Below are 23,539 nucleotides of genomic sequence, written 5' to 3'. Positions count from 1 at the left end.
GTGATAAGTATGAGCGTGTGGTGCTGACTAAATCTTCCATACATCTATAATATCATGCCATTCAATAAAATTAGTACATGCTAGTATAAAATACCGGCAACATTTGAAAGAACAATGACAACTCAAAAATTCACTTTTGAATCAAATGGCTTTATTAATGCAAGGAATTGATATTGTGATGTTAAGGTGCTATGATATTTCTTCTGATGTCTATTTTTTTCTGTATTTTATTGAAAAGAGTGATAGATACCCAGTAGAATTAACCCATTGGCCCCGTATCGAGGGGCTTTGGTTGATGAATGCACCGATGAAGAGAATAGCACTTGATGGAGCCGAGTTCGATCTCTTACGGTTGGACATTGAATTGTTCGATGGTAATGATCAAACAGTAGGGAACTGCATACCGATTCTACTCTAGATAAATATGCCCAATTCAAGCTGTTATATATTTAAAACAGTTGTATAGCAATGAGCTCTTGAAATATGCTGGTCGTATAAATCATTTGTAAATATGAACTTTGCAAAAAAAAGAGCTGTGTTTAGCCCATTATGGGCGAGTGGGAGATGAAAAGCATAATAGGTGGGCTGCCTAAGTTGGCCAAACCCAGCCAACGAATCACAAAGTGGTTGTTTGCTTTTTCCTACAAATAGTTGACCCCCCTTGGGAATTTTCATATGCATAATAGCACATCTCTTCGAAAGAACGTCTTGTATAATTTTCCATCGATACGTAAGTGGTTAAGAAAGACAATCGAAGATCACCCTCAAGTGCAAAGTGGCATTTTATTTCTAACAATACCCAGTATATTCACTATGAAATTTGCATGTACGATCAGTGATACAAGTTGACGTTTATTGCGTACGTTTTCCGCGTAGTTCGAATGCGTTTCGAATATGTTGATCGAGGATTGTATTGTCCCAACACTTCATCTATCGCGACAAAAGGGGAACTAGGGGAAGTTCCATATGGATCCAAAGTCCGTGGGGCCGATTGGCATCGTCTATGTCTGGGGTTGTGCTCGACAGGTGAAGAGCTTAATTTTGATGCGAGTGAGCTTCTTCATTGCGCCAATGTTTGGCATTGGTTATGGAGTTTACGAATATTTGGTGATGGCTAAGGTTTGAGCTCTTTACCATTGTTTGGATTCGAAGTTGTTGAGTTTCTGATTACAGTTATAGAGCGATAAGGCTGAATTTATCAGTTCCTTTTTCTGTTTTTTTTTAATTTCTTTTTGTGGAGTTTTGAAGTAATTCCCCTGCTCTGAGGCTCGGTGTGCAAATTCGAGAAGTAATTGAGTTAGGCGTTTGAAATATTGGAATTCCCCTGTCATTGTGTGGTTACACTATCAGAAATATCGTTGAGGGCCTAAGCGAGGATCGTGACTCCCACGCTTTGGCCGACAAGGGCTGCCAAGCCTTTGGCTTTGCTTCCCTTATCCTAATGACTTCAAATTTATTCATAACTCTTGTCCCAAGTATGAGCGTGTGGTGCTGACTAAATCCTCCGTACATCTATAATATCATGGCTTTAAATAAAATGAGTACATGCTACTATAAAACACCAACAACATTTGAAAGAACAATGACAACTTAAAAATTCGCTTTTGTAACAAATGGCTTCATTAATGCATGGATTTGATATTGTGATGTTAAGGTGCTATGATATTTATTTTTATGTCTATTTTTTTTTTGTATCTTATTAAAAAGAGTGGTGGATACCCAGTAACATCAACACACCGACTACACATCGAGAGGCTTTGGTTAATAAATGCATTGATGAAGAGAATAGCACTTGATGGAATAGAGTACTATATCTTACGTTTGGACATTAAATTGTTCGATGAGAATGATCAAACGGTAGGGAACTGCATACCGATTCTACTCTGGTAAATATGCCCAATTTAAGCTATTATATATTTCTAACATATGTTTAGCAACGAGCTCTCGAAATATGCTGGTCGTACATATTATTTATAAATATGAATTTTGCAAAAAAGAGAGTTGTGTTTAGCCTATTATGGGCGAGTGAGAGATGAAAAGCATAATGGGTGGGCTGCCTAGGTTTGGCCAAACCCGGCCAACGAACCACAAGGCCCATAAGGTGGTTATTTGCTTTTTCCTACAAATAGTTGACCCCCCTTGAAATTTTTCATATGCATAATAGCACACATCTTCGAAAGAACATCTTTTATAATTTTCCAACGAAATGCAAGTGGTTACGAAAGACAATCGAAGATTACCCTCAAGCGCAAAGTAGCGTTTAATTTGTGGCAATACCCGGTATATTCATTATGTAATTTGCGTGTATGATCGGTGATACAGGTTGACGTTTATTGCGTACGTTTTCCGCATAGTTCGAATGCATTTCGAATATGTTGATCGAGTATTGAATTTTCCCAATACTTCATCTATTGCGACAAGAAAGGGAATTAGGCGAAGTTCCATTTGGATCCGGAGTCCGTGGGGCCGATTGGCATCGTCTCCGTATGGGGCTATGCTCGACTGGAGAAGAACTTAATTTTGATGCGGGTGAGCTTTTTCAATGCACCAATGTTTGGCGTTCGTTGTGAAGTTTACGAATATTTGGAGATGGCTGAGGTTTGAGCTCTCTAATATTGTTTGGATTTGAAGTTGTCGAGTTTCTGATTATAGTTATATAGCGATAAGGCTGACTTTATTTGTTCCTTTTTCTTTTTCTTTTTTAACTTCATTTTATGGAGTTTTGAAGTAATTTCCTACTCTAGTGCTTAGTGTGCAAAGTCGAGAAGTAATTGAGTTAAGTGTTTGAAATGTTGGAATTCCCCTATTTTGTGTGGTTACACTATCAGAAATATCGTTGAGGGCCTAGGCGAGGACCGTGACTCCCTCGCTTTGGCCGACGAGTGCCGCCAAACCTTCGCCTTTGCTTCTTTTATCCTTGTCACTTCAAATTTATTCATAACTCTTGCCCCAAGTATGAGCGTGTAGTGCTGACAAAATCTTCCGTATATCTATAATATCATATCATTCAATAAAATTAGTATTTACTAGTTTAAAACAACGACAACATTTGAAAGAACAATGACAACTCAAAAATTCGCTTTTGTATCAAATGGCTTTATTAATGCAATGAGTTGATATTGTGATGTTAAGGTGCTATGATATTTATTCTGATGTCTATTTTTTTTCTGTATCCTATTGAAAAGAGTAATTGATAGCCAGTAGCATCAACCCACTGGCCACACATCGAGGGATATTGGTTGATGAATGCACCGATAAAGAGAATACCGAGTACGATCTCTTACGTTTGGACATTGAATTGTTCGATAGCAATGATCAAACGGTAGGGAATTGCATACCGATTCTATTCTGGATAAATATGCTCAATTTAAGCTATTATATATTTCCAACAGTTGTATAGCAACGAGCTCTCGAAATATGCTCGTCGTATAAATTATTTGTAAATATGAACTTTGCAAAAAAGAGAGTTGTGTTTAGCTCATTATGGGCGAGGGGAAGATGAAAAGCATAATGAGTGGGCTGCCTAAATTGGCCATACTCGGCCAACGAACCATAAGACCCAAGAGGTGGTTATTTGCTTTTTCCTATAAATAGTTTACCCCTCTTGGGATTTTTCATTTGCATAATAGCACACCTCTTAGAAAGATCGTCTTTTATAATTTTTCATCGAAACGCAAGTGGATACGAAAGCCAATCGAAGATCACCCTCAAGCACAAAGTGACGTTTAATTTATGGTAGTACCCGATATATTCATTATGTAATTTGCCTATACAATCAGTAATACAAGTTGACTTTTATTGCGTATGTTTTCCGCGTAGTTCGAATGCATCTCGAATATGTTGATTGATGATTGAATTTTCCCAACACTTCGTCTATCGCAACAAGAAGGGAAACTAGGGGAAGTTCCATTTGGATTCGGAGTCCGTGGGATCGATTGGCATCGTCTCTGTCTGGGGCTATGCTCGACTAGAGAAGAGCTTAATTTTGATGCGGGTGAGCTTCTTCAATGCGTCAATGTTTGGCGTTGGATGTGGAGTTTACGAATATTTGGCATTGGCTAAGGTTTGAGCTCTCTAGTGTTGTTTGGATTCGAAGTTGTTGAGTTTCTGATTACAGTTATAAAGCGATAAGGCTGACTTTACCAATTCCTTTTTCTTTTCTTTTTTAACTTTATTTTGTGGAGTTTTGAAGTAATTTCCTTGCTCTAGTGCTTGGTGTGCAAAGTCGAGAAGTAATTGAGTTAGGCATTTGAAATGTTGGAATTCCCCTGTTCTTATGTGATTACACTATCAGAAAATATCGTTGAGGGCCTAGGCGAGGACCGTGACTCCCTCGTTTTGGCCGACGAGTGCCGCCAAACCTTCACCTTTGCTTCTTTTATCCTTATCACTTCAAATTTATTCATAACTCTTGCCCCAAGTATGAGCGTGTAGTGCTGACAAAATCTTCCGTACATCTATAATATCATAACATTCAATAAAATTAGTATTTGCTAGTTTAAAACAATGGCAACATTTGAAAGAACAATGACAACTCAAAAATTCACTTTTGTATCAAATGGCTTCATTAATGCAATGAGTTGATATAGTGATGTTAAGGTGCTATGATATTTATTCTGATGTCTATTTTTTTCTGTATCCTGTTGAAAAGAGTAATGGATGGATAGTAGCATCAACCCACCGGCCACACATCGAGGGACTTTGGTTGATGAATGCACCGATGAAGAGAATAGCACTTGATGGAACCGAGTACGATCTCTTACGTTTGGACATTGAATTGTTCGATGGCAATAATCGAACGATAGGGAACTGCATACCGATTCTACTCTGGATAAATATGCCCAATTTAAGCTATTATATATTTCTAACAGTTATATAGCAACGAGCTCTCGAAATATGTTCATTGTACAGATTATTTGTAAATATGAACTTTGCAAAAAAAAGAGTTGTATTTAGCACATTATGGGCGAGTAGAAGATGAAAAGCATAATGAGTGGGCAGCCTAAATTGGCCATACCCGGCCAACGAACCACAAGGCCCAAGAGGTGGTTATTTGCTTTTTCCTATAAATAGTTCACCCCCCTTGGAATTTTTCATCTGCATAATAACACACCTCTTGGAAAGAACGTCTTTTATAATTTTTCATCGAAACGCAAGTGGTTACGAAAGACAATCGAAGATCACCCTTAAGCACAAAGTGGCGTTTAATTTGTGGTAGTACCCGGTATATTCGTTATGTAATTTGCATGTATGATGAGTGATACAAGTTGACTTTTATTGCGTACGTTTTCCGCGTAGTTCGAATGCGTTTCGAATATATTGATCGATGATTGAATTTTCCTAACACTTCGTCTATCGCGACAAGAAAGGGACCTAGGGGAAGTTCCATTTGGATCCGGAGTCCGTGAGATCGATTGGCATCGTCTCCGTCTGGGGCTATACTCGACTAGAGAAGAGCTTAATTTTGATGCGGGTGAACTTTTTCAATGCGTCAATGTTTGGCGTTGGATGTGGAGTTTAGGAATATTTGGCAATGGCTAAGGTTTGAGCTCTTTAGCGTTGTTTGGATTCGAAGTTGTCGAGTTTCTGATTACAGTTATAAAGCGATAAGGCTAACTTTACCAATTCCTTTTTCTTTTCTTTTTTAACTTTATTTTGTGGAGTTTTGAAGTAATTTCCCTTCTCTAGCGCTTGGTGTGCAAAGTCGAGAAGTAATTGAGTTAGGCATTTGAAATGTTGGAATTCCCCTGTTCTTATGTGGTTACACTATCAGAAATATCGTTGAGCGCCTAAGCGAGGACCGTGACTCCCTCGCTTTGGCCGATTAGGGCCGCCAAGCCTTCGCCTTTTCTTCCCTTATCCTTATCACTTCAAATTATTCATAACTCTTGCCCCAAGTATGAGCATATAGTGCTGATAAAATCTTCCGTACATCTATAATATCATGCCATTTAATAAAATTAGTACATGCTAGTGTAAAACACTGGCAACATTTGAAAGAATAATGACAACTCAAAAATTCTCTTTTGTATCAAATGGCTTCATTAATGTAAGGAGTTGATATTGTGATGTTAAGGTGCTATGATATTTCTTTTGATGTCTATTTTTTTTTTTGTATCCTATTGAAAAGAGTGGTGGATAGCCAGTAGCATCAACCCACTGGCCACGTATCGAGGGGCTTTGGTTGATGATTGCACCTATGAAGAGAATAACACTTGACGGAACTGAGTACGATCTCTTACGTTTAGACATTAAATTGTTCGATAGTAATGATCAAACGGTAGGGAACTCCATACTGATTCTACTTTGGATAAATATGCTCAATTTAAGCTATTATATATATTTAATAGTTGTATAGCAACGAGCTCTCGAAATATGCTGATCGTACAGATTATTTATAAATATGAACATTGCAAAAAAGAGAGTTGTGTTTAACCCATTATGGGTGAGTGAGAGTTGAAAGGCATAATGGGTGGGCTGTCTAAGTTGGCCAAATCCGGCCAACGAACCACAAGGTCCACAAGGTAGTTATTTGCTTTTTCCTACAAATAGTTGACCCCTCTTGGCATTTTTCATATGCATAATAGCACATCTTTTAGAAAGAGCGATGGTTAAGGTTTGAGCTCACTAGCGTTGTTTGGATTCGAAGCTGTCGAGTTTCTGATTACAGTTATAGAGCGATAAGGCTGACTTTACCAGTTTCTTTTTCTCTTTTTTTCAACTTCATTTTATGGAGTTTTGAAGTAATTCCTCTGCTTAAGCGCTTGGTGTGCAAAGTCGAAAAGTAATTGAGTTAGGCGTTTGAAATGTTGGAATTCCCCTGTTCTTGTGTGGTTACACTATCAGAAATATCGTTAATGGCCTAGGCGCGGACCGTGACTCCCTCGCCTTAGCCGATGAGGGCCGCCAAGTCTTCGCCTTTGCTTCCCTTATCCTAGTGACTTCAAATTTATTTATAACTCTTGTCCCAAGTATGAGTGTGTGGTACTGACTAAATCCTCCGTACATGTATAATATCATGGCATGCAATAAAATTAGTACGTGCTAGTATAAAATATCGGCAAAATTTGAAAAAACGATAACAACTCAAAACTTCACTTTTGTATCAAATGGCTTCATTAATGCAATGAGTTGATATTGTGATGTTAAGGTGCTATGATATTTATTCTGTTATTTTTTTTTTCTGTATCCTGTTGAAAAGAGTGGTGGATGCCCAGTAGCATCAACCCACCGACCACGCATTGAGGGGCTTTGGTTGATGAATGCACCGATGAAGAGAATAGCACTTGACGGAATCGAGTATGATCTCTTACGTTTGGACATTGAATTGTTCGATGGTAATGATCAAATGGTAGGGAAGTGCATATCGATTCTACTCCGGATAAATATTCTCAATTTAAACTATTATATATTTCTAACCATTGTATAGCAACGAGCTCTCGAAATATGCTGGTCGTACAGATTATTTGTAAATAAGAACTTTGCAAAATAGAGAGTTGTGTTTTAGCCCATTATGGGCGAGTGAGAGATAAAAAGCATAATGGGTGGGCTGCCTAAGTTGGACAAACTCGGCCAATGAACCACAATGCCCATAAGGTGGTTATTTGCTTTTTCTTACAAATAGTTGACCTCCCTGGGAAAACCAATGTGATTTTTCATATGCATAATAGTACACCTCTTCGAAAGAACGTCTTTTATAATTTTTCATCGAAGCGCAAGTGGGTACGAAAGACAATCGAAGATCACCCTTAAGCGCAAAGTGGTGTTTAATTTGTGGCAATACTCTGTATATTTATTATGTAATTTGCCTGTATGATCGATGATACAAGTTGACGATTATTGCGTATGTTTTCCGCGTAGTTCGAATGCGTTTCGAATATATTGATTGAGGATTGAATTTTCCCAACACTTCGTCTATCACGACAAGAAGGGGAACTAGGGAAAGTTCCATATGGATTCGGAGTCTGTGGGGCCGATTGGCGTCGTCTCCATCTGGGGCTGTGCTCAACTGGAGAAAAGCTTAATTTTGATGCAGTGAGCTTCTTCAATATGCCAATATTCGGCGTTGGGTGTGGAGTTTACGAATATTTGGCGATGGTTAAGGTTTGAGCTCTCTAGCGTTGTTTGGATTCGAAGTTGTCGAGTTTATGATTACAGTTATAAAACGATAAGGCTAACTTTACTAGTTCCTTTTTCTTTTTCTTTTAACTTCATTTTGTGAAGTTTTGAAGTAATTCCCCTGCTCTAAAGCTTTGTGTGCAAAGTCGAGAAGTAATTGAGTTAAGCGTTTGAAATGTTGAAATTCCTCTGTTGTTGTGTGGTTACATTATTAGAAATATCGTTGAGGGCCTAGGCGAGGACCGTGACTCTCTCGCTTTGGCCGATGAGGGCCGCCAAGCCTCGCCTTTTCTTTCCTTATCCTAGTCACTTCAAATTTATTCATAACTCTTGCCCTAAGTATGAGCGTGCGGTGCTGACTAAATCCTCCATACATCTATAATATCATGGCATTTAATAAAATTAGTACGTGCTAGTATAAAACACTGGCAACATTTGAAAGAATAATGACAACTCAAAAATTCGCTTTTCTACCAATTGGCTTCATTAATGCAAGGAATTGATATTGAGATGTTAAGGTGCTATGATATTTATTCTAATGTGTATTTTTTCTGTATCTTGTTGAAAAGAGTGGTGGATATCTAGTAGCATCAACCCATCGGCCACGCACCAAGAGGCTTTGGTTGATGAATGCACCAATGAAAAGAATAGCACTTGACGAAACCGAGTACGATCTCTTACGCTTGGACAGTGAATTGTTCGATGGTAATGATGAAACCGTAGGAAACTGCACACCGATTCTACTCTGGATAAATATGCCTAATTTAAGCTATTATATATTTCTAACAGTTGTATAGTAACGAGCTCTCAAAATATGTTGATCGTACAAATTATTTGTAAATATGAACTTTGCAAAAAAAGTAATTATGTTTAGCCCATTATGAGTGAGTGGGAGATGAAAAGCATAATGGGTGGGCTGCCTATGTTGGCCAAACCCGACCAACAAACCACAAGGCCCACAAAGTGGTTATTTACTTTTTCCTACAAATAGTTGACCTCCCTTGGAAAACCAACGTCTTGCTGACCCTTGCTAGCGCAAAAAAAAAAAACAAGAAAAGGAAAACAATTAAAAATTAAAAAAATCCATGTGGGAATGGAAAATTATGCAAGAAATCTACATAGGCCGATTTGCCAGAAATAACACACGAATGATAGATTTGACTCCGAGGTGGCATTTAAGTTAGCAAAAAAAAAAAAGTTATGACACTCCTGTTTTTCTTATCCGTAAGTTTCGAGAAGTGAACGCCTATGTTGGTCAAACACTCATAACATGCTGTTCTTGTATTCTCAAATTGGGACTAAGAGGTTCGTCAATTATAACATGAGTAATTCCACTAATCTCAAGACATGAAGCATTTTGGTGCTCGAGCACACATTGATTCAAGTGTAATCCCAGACAAGATTGCTCAAAAAGTTCGTGACAATTTCGTGGGTCACCCCGGATGAGTCACTTTATGGCTTGCTATACTTTCAACAAAATGTATAGTTTCCTAACCAGCTCATAGAGCAATATTGGGCCAAATCAGATAAAACACAGTCCAGATCCAAGGATAAATTAAATATCTTGCTCCATTTCAATTGTTCCGATCAATAGAGAAGAATACAACCGGAAGACTAAGTAAGCAACAATAATTGAGAGGAGAAATTATCCAGAAAGTCTTAAATATATTCTACGACGGTCGATTCAATACTAAAATTTTCAATTTAGTTCTAAATCTTAGACGATTTGCCAATGAATCATTGATGTACAGCACTGATGTAGACAATTTTTTAAAAAAATTTCTGAATTGATCTTTTTTTTCCTCCTTGGCTAGTGGGGTCGTCAAGCCCGACGATCCTCACCTATGGCCTACGAGGGGGTTGCGGCCCTCGCCTGTTGGCCGGCGAGGGCCACGTGCCCTCGCTCGTGGCCGTCATCGAGGCCCTAGTGCTCCCGCTGACCAAAAACAAAAAAAAATCAGAAAAAGGAAAAAATCAGAAAAAATCAAAAGATTAAAAAATTGCAAAAATTATTCATGTTAGTGTCGGCTGTGTTACGTAGGTCAACCGATACTAACCGGACTACCATGTCAGCGATTTCCATTCAAAATTAGTAAATTGTCAAAAGATTTATGATTAAATTGGCAAAATTAAAGAGTTTATGATTGAATTGGTTGCCATAAAAATGTTTTAGATTTTTTGGATATTTATCCAATAATTAAGATAGTATAAAAACCGTACGACTACATTCTTTAACAAGTGAATCCTATTGCGTCATTACATACTCCACTTTTATCAGAGAATGTACAAAGAAAAGGAATCTTTCCTTAAGGCTGAAATAAATTAACCCTAATCTTTCAAATCCTGTCCCCTTTGATTAGATAAGTTCTCTAAATGAATGCATTTTACAGCTTATTATTATCTCTTCGTTTATGAAAGAAGTCAAAGTGTCATTGTGATTGAGCCACTTTAGCAACCAAATACTCATAGAGCAAACTAAAGATTATGCAGTTAATGTCAGCCCATTTGTATATAATTTCCAACAAACGGAGTAGATCAGGTACCCCACACAAGACTTCCCTCGATATCTCAGCTAATCTCAATTGTTGATTTATGAAACAAGGTTATTATCAACCGTTGATATTTGTCGAGGCACGGAAAGGAGGATCGTGCGAATAGAGGATCTTTACGCATCGTAATGTATTTGAGATAATGTCACTAGAATATAAATTCAGAATTGGCCCTCTACTCCTTCAAAATGGTCTATGAACTTCCTCAAATTGCCCATTGCTGGTCCTTCGAAGAATTTAGCGCCGAATTTTGCTCATGCATACCTGGTGTTAAAAATTTGCCATGAATGGACACCCGCACTCTATTCGGCGATGGTGGCGACACCAAAGCTCAAGTGACGGAGTGGTTGGCGTTGCCTTGTGAGACTCGCACAAACATGAGCCACCACATGGTGACCGCCATCTCCTCTCTCCCCTCGAATTCTTGATTCTGGAAAACGAAATTCTCTCAATTGCTTTTTTTTTTTTTACTTTTTATTTTGGTTGTTGAGGCACCAAATAGGAAAGGGTGAATACCACAAAAAAGTCAAAACTGGTACACCTGTAACAATTTACCCCAAATTAATTTTTGATCAACAAAAATCCCAAACTGGTATACCTTTGACAAATTTACCCTCTGTTTATTTCCGTTAAATTTTGTAGTTAAATTGCTTTGTTAAATGACACACGACAGTTGAATAATGTGCCAATTTTATGTTTTACCCTCCGTTTGTTATAAGTGTACTAGTTTATGATTTTTTTTGGTATTAATCCAATTTAACGAAAATTAACGGAGGATAAATTTATCACAAATGTACCAATTTAAGGTTTTTAGTGGTCAAAATATTAGTTTGGGGTAAAGTTATCATAGAAGTATCAATTTAAGGTTTTTTGTGGTAAAAAAATTAGTTTGGGATAAAATTATCACAGATGTACTAGTTTGGAATTTTTGGTGATATTAACCTAATAAGAAATTTGAGCAAATCAGAACATGACACATGTAATCCAACGTTCAACTCACCCACCACTCAAGCACTAGGTTGACACTTTCAAAAAGTAAATGGGTCATTTTGAACTAAAAAAAAGTAGAGAGTCAATTTTGAATTTTGAACGAAAGTATGGACCCTACGTCATCCCATCGCATTCCCAAAACTTCTAATCGGTATAAATGGCTCGACAAACTTTAAAACAATATCGATTTTCAACCCTGATTAATTGTATCTGGGTACTTACGTGTGTCCTAATACTCTTTACTTCGATCGTGAAGTTGCTAACATTGAGATACTCTAAAGCTGATTATGTACGTCAAAAGATTGCTAATTATGCATGAGAATTACAAAAAGTTGAAAAGTCATCAACCACGTAAACTCTAGCATTCTTCTATTCTAAAAGTTACCAAGCAATAGCATGACGAGAAAAATATTAGATACTCAGATAGTCAAACTTTAAATGAGAACTTAGTATTAAAAATGAGAAGTGACTAGCTACGTTTGGAAGAGTTTTGGGGAATGCCATTTTGTAAATACAAAGATTTTAGGCCAAATTCAAATAGCATTTGGGTGAACACTACTGCATCCAATCTAAAATATAATTGTTAAAATGAAAAAGGCCACCCACCTCAAGCATTGGGCTGTCCGGAGGTTGCATGACATAAAGCGAGGCTCCCAGGCACCAGTTTTGCTAGCAAACGGCAGATCTAGACTCGTCAACATCATATCTAGGTTCGCCGGCGACGTCACACGAGCTTGCACGGTGAAAATGGTACGGGGCAAAACTGAAATCTAGATAATTTATTTGAGGGCAAAGTTATAAGGGAAAATAATCTTTTAATATCCCGAAAATGCTCAAAAACCAAAATCGAGTAGGACTTGCATCGGGTCAAAGATCGTTGGAAATGCTGACTTTGGATCAAAAACCTTCGAATTTCTTGCCAAGCACCTACTCTCCCTTTGGGCACAAAGGGCCTTTGGAGGTCCTTAAAAAGCCCATTTACAAATGCCCAACTCAAAATGCAGCCGAAGAATAATGGACCACACCACGCACGTCTAATTTAGTGAGGAAATTCTCGATAGAGCCTTCATCTCAAGTACGTCGTGTGTAAAAATTGAGAAAAGGGCAAAAAACACTAGGAATACGGGCTGAAGCCGCTTTGTTGCTTGACCAGGCCGCGTCGTCGAACTGTGGAAGGAACTGAAAGAGCGAGCTAATCATCATCATCGTGGAAGAGTTGCAGTGAAGAAGAAGACAGTCCAACTTCGTCCCCAAAATTTCCCCAATCCTCGTCCTCGTTTGCAGACCCAATTCCTCAAATCTCAGGTTGGTCGCAGGTACGAGAGAGGGAGGGAGAGGGAGAGGGAGGGAGGGATGGAGGTGGAATTGGAGGGGAGAGTGAAGCCGCTGGGGTACAAGGTGAAGGCAACGTCGAGGGAATCGCCGTCGCAGAAAGCAGCCCACATACTCGACCCTGACCTCCGCACTCACTGGTCCACCGGTACCAACACCAAGGAGTGGATCTTACTCGAGCTCGATGTACTCTCTCTCTCTCTCTTTCTCTCGCTCGCTCTCTCTCGCACCCACCCACACAGACCCATTAGACTAGATATGCATTTTGCGCCTTCGTGCTTCTTCTGCCGAGATCGCGCGCCGTGCTCGTCTCGTTGCCAGTGGTGGACCGAGAGAATTTGAACTTGGGAGGGGAAAAGCTACGACCTTTGGCCGAAAAAATCTCGACTTTGGGGGCGAGACATGCGAATTTTGCATGAAATATTTCACTGAATATAGCTAATGGTAGTTAAATGATGCCCGAGCAGCTGTCAGCTATCGCTTGCCCCCCTGCCGGTGTCTCTGTTTGCAAACGCCGGTCATGCGTAATATGATTTCGTCTCGTGATTTTAGTTCGACAAAGAGTTCGGCATATGTGTGATGTGTACCGGCGGATTGCTGTTTACTGAATGGTTTTAAGTATATGCCAAGTACCTCTTCTGTGTTTTTTTGTTGAGGAAATAATTAATTTTTGGGAAAGAGACGCCGTGCAAGTATCGAGCCTTGGGATGCACCATTCTTTGTTTTAGGTTATTTTGGATCCTGAAGTTAACCTTGCTAAAAGTTCACATCCCTTTGGGAGAAGGCATGGGCATTTAGACCATTGCTGATCTTTCGAGCTGTTATTTTGGGTCCTTCTCTATTTAGTTTCCTGGCTATTTTTGACATGAGGTATAGGAACAGATAGCGGAGCTGGAGAGTTCTCAAAGCTAGCTCTTTAGAAACACCGGTAATTAACAAAGGCTGGTAGGATGGCACTCATTAGGAGTACTTTTTCTAATCTTTTATTGATTGTACGTCACTATCTGTTATTCCTTGCTTTGGATCAAGAAGATTGGAAAGCATTCCGTCAAGATTTTAAGGGGTCATACAGATGGAGAGTTCAGATATAATGTGGCAAAGTGCCTGACAGATGTGCCATAAGGGAAGACTGTTACAATTTCCGGAGAGCTCTCTTTTGCAGATGGCAGTGGCACCTCATGGTAGAGAAGGGCAGTTTCTTATGGACTATAACAGCTGCCAAGTGTGGTACTTCCCATAATGATTACATCTTCTAAGCTGTAGCACTGGAACTAGCCTTTGTAAGTGGATAGGCAGGAACTTGGACTATTTTGTGTCTGACAACATGGGGAATCAATCTACTTTTGGAAGGATATATAGTATCTATAGTTCTTAAAATCTTCAAAAGATTGGGCATTAGAACACTTATTTGACTCCTTTGATTAAGTTCATAGTTCTCAGTTGTGCTCTGAGCTTAGCGATAGGGCAGTGTGGCGACACAACACAAATGGTATGATTTCAGTGAAATCTGCTTATAGGAGGTCTCGTGCTATTAGCACTGACACGTCCTGTATTTGATTCTCTTGGAAAATCTACTGAAATCTAAGGTGCTTGCTAGAGTGGCTTTTTTAAGGTGGGATTGTGCTTGGAAGGAGATTCTAACTACTTTAATTTAACAAAAGGGGGGGGGGGGGGGGGGGTTCAATGCCTGCTAGGAGGTCTTGTCTCTGCAGAGGGGATGCTGAGACTGTGATCATCTTCTTCTTGGGCATCTGCATGCTATGGAACACTCATCCCTAGCACTCATATGATTGGATTGGGTGGTGGCTGGTTCCATGTTAGCAAAATACTTCAAGCTTCTTCTGTCTTACTGGTTTGCAAAGAAGGACGAAATACTTTGGTTTCAATTCCTTCGTCCATATTTGGATCATTTGGGGTAGAAGGGATTTGAGAATGAAAAAGTCCCCAAAGTGTTGTGAAGGATGGACGGTTCTCCACACTTTATGTTGGTCTTGTATTGGCAAGTCATTTGATACACTTTTTCTAGAGTAGTTGGATCTTTTTCGTTGTTATTTGTATGTAAACAGGTTGGCCCCTGCCCCCTGCCCTTGCCAAATCTTTACTCATTTATTAGAAGAAGAAAAACAAGAATGGGGCTTTCTATTTTAGTTCCTACACCTTGCAAATAAAAGACAGGCTTCCAATGCCTCCTTCAAGAGACCAATTAATCTCTTCCTTCCTAATTCTTCTTCCCTCCAACTAGTTCTTACAGTACAACTGACTTCATTTTTTGTTTTTCACATGTTGGTATCATGTGACAGTCCAGCAAGAAATGAGAAAAGAAAAAGGTTCCCATAAGTTGAATAAATCATGGAACCTTAGACATTGCATCAATATAAAAGCTTGACTTTCTTTTTTTAATAAGGAAATGTATATGTCATAGATAATTATCAGAATTTTGCAAGGAGTGCTCTCTCTCTCTCTCTTTTTCCAGTTATACTAATTTTGATATTTCATGTTCATTTTCAGGAACCTTGTCTTTTGTCACATGTAAGGATCTATAATAAGTCTGTTCTTGAATGGGAGATTGCAGCTGGCTTAAGATACAAGGTTACATGCTTTGACTTACATTAGTTTTGAACTTCTTTTAAGTCATTGATAATGTTCCTGAAAAACTAATTAACTGACTATTGATGTGTCTTTTCATTATTTTGGTATTTATGTGGTTCCTTTATTATTCCTTTGTTTGATTTCAACTTATGTATAATGAGTCATCTGATCTGCACAATGCACATGATATATTGTTAGACATATTCTAATATAATTTAGTTATGATAGTAGGCTCTCTAAGTTGGATGGTTGTATATTCAATTTCTATAGAACACTTATTCACATCTAATTTCTACCTTTTTTCTGATTAAAATTTGAAAAACTAATTTATTGAAGTATAAGGGAATTTAGGTGATATTCCTATATCTGTGCATTTTTCAGTCCCTAGTATCCTCTAATCTAGTAATTGTGTCTATTAAGGTGGATCTATTGGTCAGAGTATATGTACATTTTTCAAGACATTGCTCATGTATGGTTTACGGTTATCCAAGATAACTTGGCATTTGATTATACTGTTTATATATGACTTTTTGGTGGTTTCTAGCTATTTAATAGCTCAAAGATACGATGTATTATTGATAGCCATTTAAGTAAGGAAGGCCACACATACATTTATAACGTAGAAAGTATGGCACAATGGATGTGCCAAATTTGGGAGGGGGGGGGGGACATCATACTGAATAATTACATTTAATTATAGAAAAGAATACTCCTGAGTCCTAAACATCAATGACTAGCTCATAACGTGGAAATATATTGACTGGAACATTTTACTTGTGACCATTCCTAGATTGCCTTTTTGTTGGGACTTCCTTTTCCGTAATGACTTTCATTGGGAACATCTTACTCAGAGGTGTAGCTTCTTGATGATTATTGAAAACAATTTCGAAGAATAATTCTCAGCTTTTGCTGTTTGAAATAAGTACATCTTTTGATTTGGAGTTGTGAAGCATTCCTATTTGAAAATGCTTTCAGCTCTCATTCTTGAGCTTGTTGAGAGAGATGGATATCCCATGAGACTCTGTGATTATTGGTTTGTTAGCAGTCTGCTGCAGGTGTTTTCACATTTCTAGGAATACTAAAAAACATTCATATTGCAAATTTTAAAGTTTGATGGAAACGTGTCTAGCCGGAGTTAAGTTCAGTTACTGTTTCATACTCTAGTGTTGAAGTTGGTCACGAAGGTTTTACCACTCCTCTTCACCTCCAAACTGCTGTGTTATGTTGTTCTGGTTGTTTTAAAATGCGACAACATATTTCCAATTGATACTGTGCAGCCACCACAAGCTGATCCTTCTTGAACTTCCATGATAGATGGTTTACCTATTAAAGCTCATTGAGGAGGAACAGAGACTCGATTACTGGTGGCTTAGCTGCTTTTCGATTTACCAAATGAGATCTAGGAGTTTTGCATTGTAACCCCTCAAAAGTTTACTATGAATAGCTCCCAATATTTTAGCTAATGCCCAAACTATTAGAAAGATGGTTACTAAATGAAACAAGAGATTAGAAAGTGCGCTTTTTAATCAAGGCCAAGCTTGCTCCTTTTGAAAGGAAGCAATGTATGTGTTTTCTTGGAATTCTGATGGGATAAAAATGTTATTCTTCTTTTCCTTGGTCATTATGAATCATATGAGTATACTCAAATGTCGTACATATTGAATATTCTGGGACTATTACATAAGCTTCAATTTTTGCTAATCAAAGTCGTCTGTTAAGGCATCTGAATTGGAGTTCTAGTTTATGCTTGGTGAAGTAATTATCAATTAGAAGTCTAGTTCTGTTTAGTGAGCGTGGGTAGAGGCTTATAAAATCAATTCCAAATCAAACAGATACGTGCAAAAGAAGAACCAAAGTCAGTGCGTAATAAATGTCCTTTGGAGGTTGGATAGAAACAACCATGTATTAGTTGCACGAAAGAAATAGTTGCGTGTGCGTTCTATGGGGCTTTTGGCATTTGTAAAGGTTTGTGATGTTTGATGTAGACTAGAATGAGCCTGATTGATATATTCACATTGGTCCTCTGCATATTGAGAAGATTGCAGTTGTTTTGATAGATTAATAAATTTTGATGAGAGAGTGCCCTTCATTGAAGAACTCATGATAATTTAGACAATAATTATGCAAAATCATTAAATGCAAATAGAGAAAGTGTAACAGGTTTTTATGGTTCTCAATTGATTAAAATATGAAAATAGAAAAATTGCTGGTTTCTGACGAACATATTTGTATTTCCAGTGTGAAATGATATATTTGTGGGCAATAATTTTCTTTTCAGCAAAGTTATCTTGTCTGGACTGGGAATTCTTGTCAGGTGTTTGTGGAAGATGAATTTTGAATGGTAGTCTGATCTGTTATGATTTTGTACCAGCCGGAGACATTTGCAAAAGTGCGTCCTCGTTGTGAAGCACCACGTAGGGAAATGACGTACCCTACTAATTATACACCATGCCGCTATGTTCGGATATCATGTTTGAGAGGAAATCCAATTGCCATATTTTTTATTCAGGTAAATGACATGATATATTTAGTGTTATTTGGTGGTAAAATTTTAGCCAACTGAGTAAGTAGATTTTTTGTTTTCTATTTGACTGAAACATAGTCCATTGCGATTTCTATTGGAGAGTCTAGTGTATAATTTCTTTATGTTAAGGGTAGATGGTTACAGATTTTGAGTTCCTGGGTTAGCGAAAAACCACTTTTCAATTTGGTTGTTTGTTGTAGTTTATAAATTCTCTTCGTCTGAAATTTTGTGTAAGGGTGGATTCCCCTTGAGACCTTATGGAATTAAATGGTTTAGCATTCAACAAATCGTTTAGCCATGTTCATGTCATGGAATTGCATAAGTATGGAAGAAATTTTAAATGCTTGTAGCTGTAACACCCTTAATCTTAAGTGCTTAGGGGGTTACTTTATCGATCATTATTTATTATTACTTTACTGTCAACCAAAGGGCTAAGGTCCTGTGAAATTGGGCTAATGCAGTGAGATCTGGGAGTTCTCTGTACTCTGAATTCCTTATTTGCGAGGGTTTTTTGATTGAGCTTGGCATGTAATATACCAGATATTAGCAACACCAGACCAAAAGGAAGGCAAGTTCATTTAACACTATTTCCTTCGACGATTAGTGCCATGGGTTTCTAGGATAGATTTCTCAAAGAGATGTCGTCCCACTGACCACCATAACACTATGTTTGGGGAAAAAAGTTAGAAGGCAAAGAAAATAAAAGGAGATAGCGGCGGAGATGAAAGTTGGAAGGAGTGAGAATCACAAGGTATATTGTTGTTTGGAAGAAAGGAAAGAAAATTGGAAAGAAAGTTGCTTGGGAATTAGTTAATAACAATATATTACCTTTTTGCCTTTCTAATGGGTCATTTTGGTTTCGTTACAAGGATAATTTCGGGGTTTCAATTACATTTGTCCCACTTTCTCTCCAAAATGGGTAGGATTGGTGGAGCCAAGGGAAATTTTTTTATCACTTTTCCATTTTCTTTTGTCGTTCCAAACAAGGGATTGTACTTTTCTTCTCCCCTTATCTTCCTCTTTTTATTCTTTCCACCCATAATTCCCTTTCCAAACAGAAGCACAAGAGTCAAGACCAAAAACAACATAAAGATGAACCAGTTAGTACATGGTGAAGTTCAATGGAGCTACTTAAAGTCCGTCATATCCACAAAGTCTGAAAAAAAAAAAAACAGATGATTCCACGGTTCCCCGCGTATGTGGTATTATGTGCTTTATACACAATGGTATATGGTCTTATCCGCCTAAATCCAGAAAAAGCTTAGTGCAGTGCTTACTGATGAAGTGAAAAGGAAAATCGTCTCCCTACCATAGTAACATGCCCGGTAAAATTCAGCATTGTTTCTTACTCTGAAGAAAATGTTAAAACAGTTCAGAATGAAAAGCCTAATAAGTGAATCTTCAAGGTCTAGTCATGGTGATCCACCTGGCACTTGCCCTTTTGAAATTCACTTGATTTAACTACGATTGGATATTTAAAATTCTGAATCAGACAATTATCTATTTAAGAGAAATTGTTTTTCCAGATTTTGAACTGCTACTTCTTATATGGTGTATTTTTATTGTTGTGGTCTCTCCTTATTGTTTGTTATCCTTAAATATGCTTGAAAGTCTTATGAACATAGCATCTATTTCATGACTGTTCAGTGATTATTTAATTATCCATATTTTGCAGTTAATTGGAGTTCCTGTGCCTGGTCTTGAACCAGAGTTCCAACCAGTTGTCAGTCACTTGTTGCCACACATCATAGCCCACAAGCAAGATGCTCAGGATGTGCACCTTCAGGTGGATGACATATGCTGCCACCTAATCTTTATTTGGTCTTGTTTTAAATTGTTTCATTTTTTATCTGATGCTTGTTGATCTGTAGCTGCTTCAATACATGACATGCAGATTGCTTCCTTTCCTTCCCCAACTTGAGGTGATTTATTGATCTCATTTTTTATTATAGATCATCTTCTTTTTATTATGATCTTGGGTAACATGGAGTTTTAATTCCAGGGAGACCTGAGCAGCTTTTCTGATGCTCCTGAACCTAGCCTTCGTTTTCTTGCTATGGTTGCGGGTCCATTTTACCCTATACTTCACATTGTCAATGAACGGTTAGTTCACTTGAAGTTACCTGTCTTTCCAGTTTGATTTATACTTCTATGAGGATCAACAATTAATCAAATTAGTGATAAGGAATTTTCTTTTAAACAATTAAAAGATATTAAGAAGAGGCCTCTGAAGATATGGACAAATACACTAGGAAGTGGTGCAAAAGGATTGAGTATGACACTGCTTAACTTGAAATGGCATTCTTGATGTTGTTGATGTTGCTGCAGCTGCAGCTGCTGTTATTGTTGGTTAATAAAAGAATTCTCAATAATTGGCATGGGTTGTGCTTACTATTAACAACTAATTTCCAAGAAAGATGTATGAATTAAGTGGAAGCCTTTCTATCTAGAAAACTGACCATGACCATTCATGATAGCACCTTTTGTTTTCTAATTTTTTGGTTTCTGTTTGTATATAAAGAAGGCATGGTGTGCAAATGAGACATTTAAAGTGCCAATGATCACATGTCTTGTAGTATTTTGCTGCATGTCTAGGAGAAAATGGTATCTGGCCAGTGATGGCAATATCAATTTGGATTCAAGAATGCATTTCTGCTGCTTCTTTCATGGTGTTGATGAATGGAAGCTAATTAATTATTTTATTTTTGAAGTCTTATGTTCTAAGGCAAGGGGATCAACTTCCCCATTTCATTTCAATATTGGAATGGTGGTCTTGAATTAAATGCTTGCTAGAGGAGTCGATTCAGGTTTGTTAAGATGTTCGGACTAGAGATGGTCATATTAATATCTCTCACCTCTTATTCGCTGATGATACTATGGATTTCTCTGGCTCAAGTGAGGAGGATCTTTTGAATCTTAGAAATTTGCTCTGCTTTGTAGCCGTATCAGGTTTGAAGTTTGACTTATCAAAAGCGGCCTAATAACGGTATGCCCGGCATGGTAGCGGATGTCAAAGAGCGGCAGATACTGGCACAACTTTTGTCTTTATTCCCTTCCTTCTTCAGTGGCCAAAAGAATTAAAAAGAATGGAGATGTTGCAAAACGATTCTTTTGGGAAGTTTGGAAAGGCAAGAAAGTTTCACCTAGTAAATTGGGCAAAGGTCAAATGACCTTTTGTTCAATGAGGGCTGCAAGAAAAGTCTTTTTAAAGGATCTCCTTGGAAAATGGCTGTGGAGATAGATAATGTTAACAGGCCAACTGGGATGAGAATTGCTTACTATTTCATGAGTCATCAACTTCGGATGGGTGACTCCTGAACAATGACACTTATGGCACTGGAGTTTGGAGATAAAATAAGGAAAAAATGGCCTAAATTTATGCATTTTATTAAGTTCAAAGTGGGAAATGGCTTCTCGATCTCCTTCTGGTATGACAGGTTGGTGCACATACCTTCCTTGAAGATTGGTCAAACGAACTTTTGTTCAATGAGGGCTGCAAGAAAAGTCTCTTCCAAGGATCTCCTTGGAAAATGGCTATGGAGTACTTAATGTTAACTGGCCAACTAGGGTGAGAATTGCTGACTATTATATGAGTCATCAACTTTGGATGGGTGACTCCACTGAACAGTGAAACTTATGGCATTGGAGTTTGGAGATGGATAAGGAAAAAATGGCCTAATTTTATGCATTTTATTGAGTTCAAAGTGGGAAATGGCTCCTCCATCTCCTTCTGGTATGACAGGTTGGTGCACGAACCTTCCTTGAAGACAGCTTTTTCGGATTTGTTCAGAATAGCTTCCTGCAGGAAAATGCTAGTAGTTTGTTCTGTTTCCTTTCTGATGGATTGTAATCTGCAATGCTTCTTAGAATATGGGCTAATGATGGAGATATCAACAGACTTCAGAGTTTTTCTTGAGATTTTTCAGTTTGCTAAACTGGGGCGGTGAGATGACATGGTTTGTTGGAGATTATTGAAGGACAGAGATTTACTACTAAACCCTTCTACCATGCATTTACTCAACATCTGCAAGTAGGATGGAGCTTTCCCAACTGATTTAATATGGAAAGCACCCTCTAGAGTTGCCTTTTCTTTTTGAGAGGCTACGTGGTGGTATATCTTGACCATTGACAGTATGCAATGGAGAAACTTCAACTTGGTGAATAGGTGTTTTTATGGAAAACCCTAGTGAGTCTGTTTGTCACCTTTTCTCCACTGCAATTGGATGAGGTGATTTTGGCATTCCACCTTGGCAATGGGTTGTATAACTCGGTTTGAATATGCTGGTATTAAAGAGGAAATGTGGGTGTGGAAACGTCTTCTTTTTCGCCAGGTTAAGGGGAAGGGCGTAATGCTTTCGACCATGCCTCCAGCTAGTTTTTTTTTTTTTTTTTGATAATTTGGAGGGGGTGAAATCTCAAGGCTTTGAAAACGAAGGTTCTAGTATTGGTTGTGTAAAATAGATGGGTAAAAAGTTATTAGTTTCTGGTCCACACAAAAATCACTAAAATGACACCTTTTCTTCGCTGGATTTGATAGACCGTGTCTCTTGTATCTAGCTTTGTACAAGGGTGTTACCCACTTGGTACCCTTTCAATGAAAATTGTCTTTAACATTCAAAAAAGTACTAATAGCTCGTTGATGTGGCGAACTAAACATACCCACCAAATGGATATAAATAAAATAGATCCTATAAGTTGAATTGGTAAAGAATGTTGCATAATGCTACGGTTTTCTTAAACCAGGGACTGATGCATGAGAATGCCATACAGTTGATATAATCATCCACTAAAATTTTATTATATGAAAACTGGTCTATAAAAAAAAAAAAAACAAAAATCCTGTCCTGAGAAGCCGACATATTGTATTTTGCTGTTTTAAAATTATCTGTATGGTATGGATCTGTGATTTAACTAGGTTATGCTAAGGTTGCATGTGTAATTTTATCTGCTATAGATGAATTATGAGCTGAGCTGTGGAGGGTGATATTGTGATGCAGTGAAACGACGAAGTCTTCGTCAAATGTCACGGATTCTGAAGTTCCTAAAAATAATCAACCATCGTCAGTGATAACCGTCTCCTCAAATTTTGAGGTACTTTTATCTTCTCCTTGACTATTTCTGATTTGCAGCCTCATAACCTCACTAATTACTTTCCTGAAAGACTATCTCTTAGCACCCTGTTTCCCCCGCCCAGGTCCAATTGCTGTCTACTCCTTTATTTGTTAGTGAAACATGGATGGGAGTCATCTCTTTTCTGAAAGACTGTCTCTTTGCACCCTGTTTCATGTTTTTTTTGTCATTGGCGAGGTTTTGTGTTCCTTTAGTGAGGAGAATAATGATTTACTTAGTGATACATATGGATCGATTGTCAACCATAGTCATTACATTACATAAGTCTGGAACTGAAAGTGAGGATAATGGTGACAAATCAGTGATA

The 23,539-nt window shown here is 38.0% G+C and overlaps 1 protein-coding gene across 5 annotated transcripts in view; it reads left to right on the top strand.

Annotated features, from left to right (window-relative positions):
* Positions 1-12,799: 12,799 nt before the first annotated feature.
* LOC115692375 (uncharacterized) overlaps positions 12,800-23,539 on the top strand; it is a 29,377-nt gene continuing 18,637 nt past the window's right edge. Inside the window, exons 1-7 of one of the 5 annotated variants that reach the window (XM_056307158.1) lie at positions 12,800-13,175; positions 15,498-15,578; positions 17,950-18,087; positions 19,778-19,888; positions 19,974-20,024; positions 20,105-20,205; positions 23,100-23,193. In XM_056307158.1, the coding sequence (XP_056163133.1) occupies positions 13,011-13,175; positions 15,498-15,578; positions 17,950-18,087; positions 19,778-19,888; positions 19,974-20,024; positions 20,105-20,205; positions 23,100-23,193 (741 nt within the window). In that variant the 5' untranslated portion in view covers positions 12,800-13,010. Of the gene's footprint in view, positions 13,176-15,497; positions 15,579-17,947; positions 18,088-18,563; positions 18,671-19,777; positions 19,889-19,973; positions 20,025-20,104; positions 20,206-21,107; positions 21,845-23,099; positions 23,194-23,539 lie in introns of those variants that run through there. The other 4 variants (XM_056307157.1, XM_056307160.1, XM_056307159.1 and 1 more) reach the window with 4 other exon arrangements.

The sequence above is a fragment of the Syzygium oleosum genome, unplaced genomic scaffold, assembly GCF_021117445.2.
Source record: "Syzygium oleosum isolate NSW1041296 unplaced genomic scaffold, Sole_v2.1 Sole_v2.50, whole genome shotgun sequence".
Taxonomy (NCBI): domain Eukaryota; kingdom Viridiplantae; phylum Streptophyta; class Magnoliopsida; order Myrtales; family Myrtaceae; genus Syzygium; species Syzygium oleosum.
The sequence above is the reverse complement of the archived record's forward strand: the minus strand, read 5'-3'. Positions and strand labels throughout refer to the sequence as shown.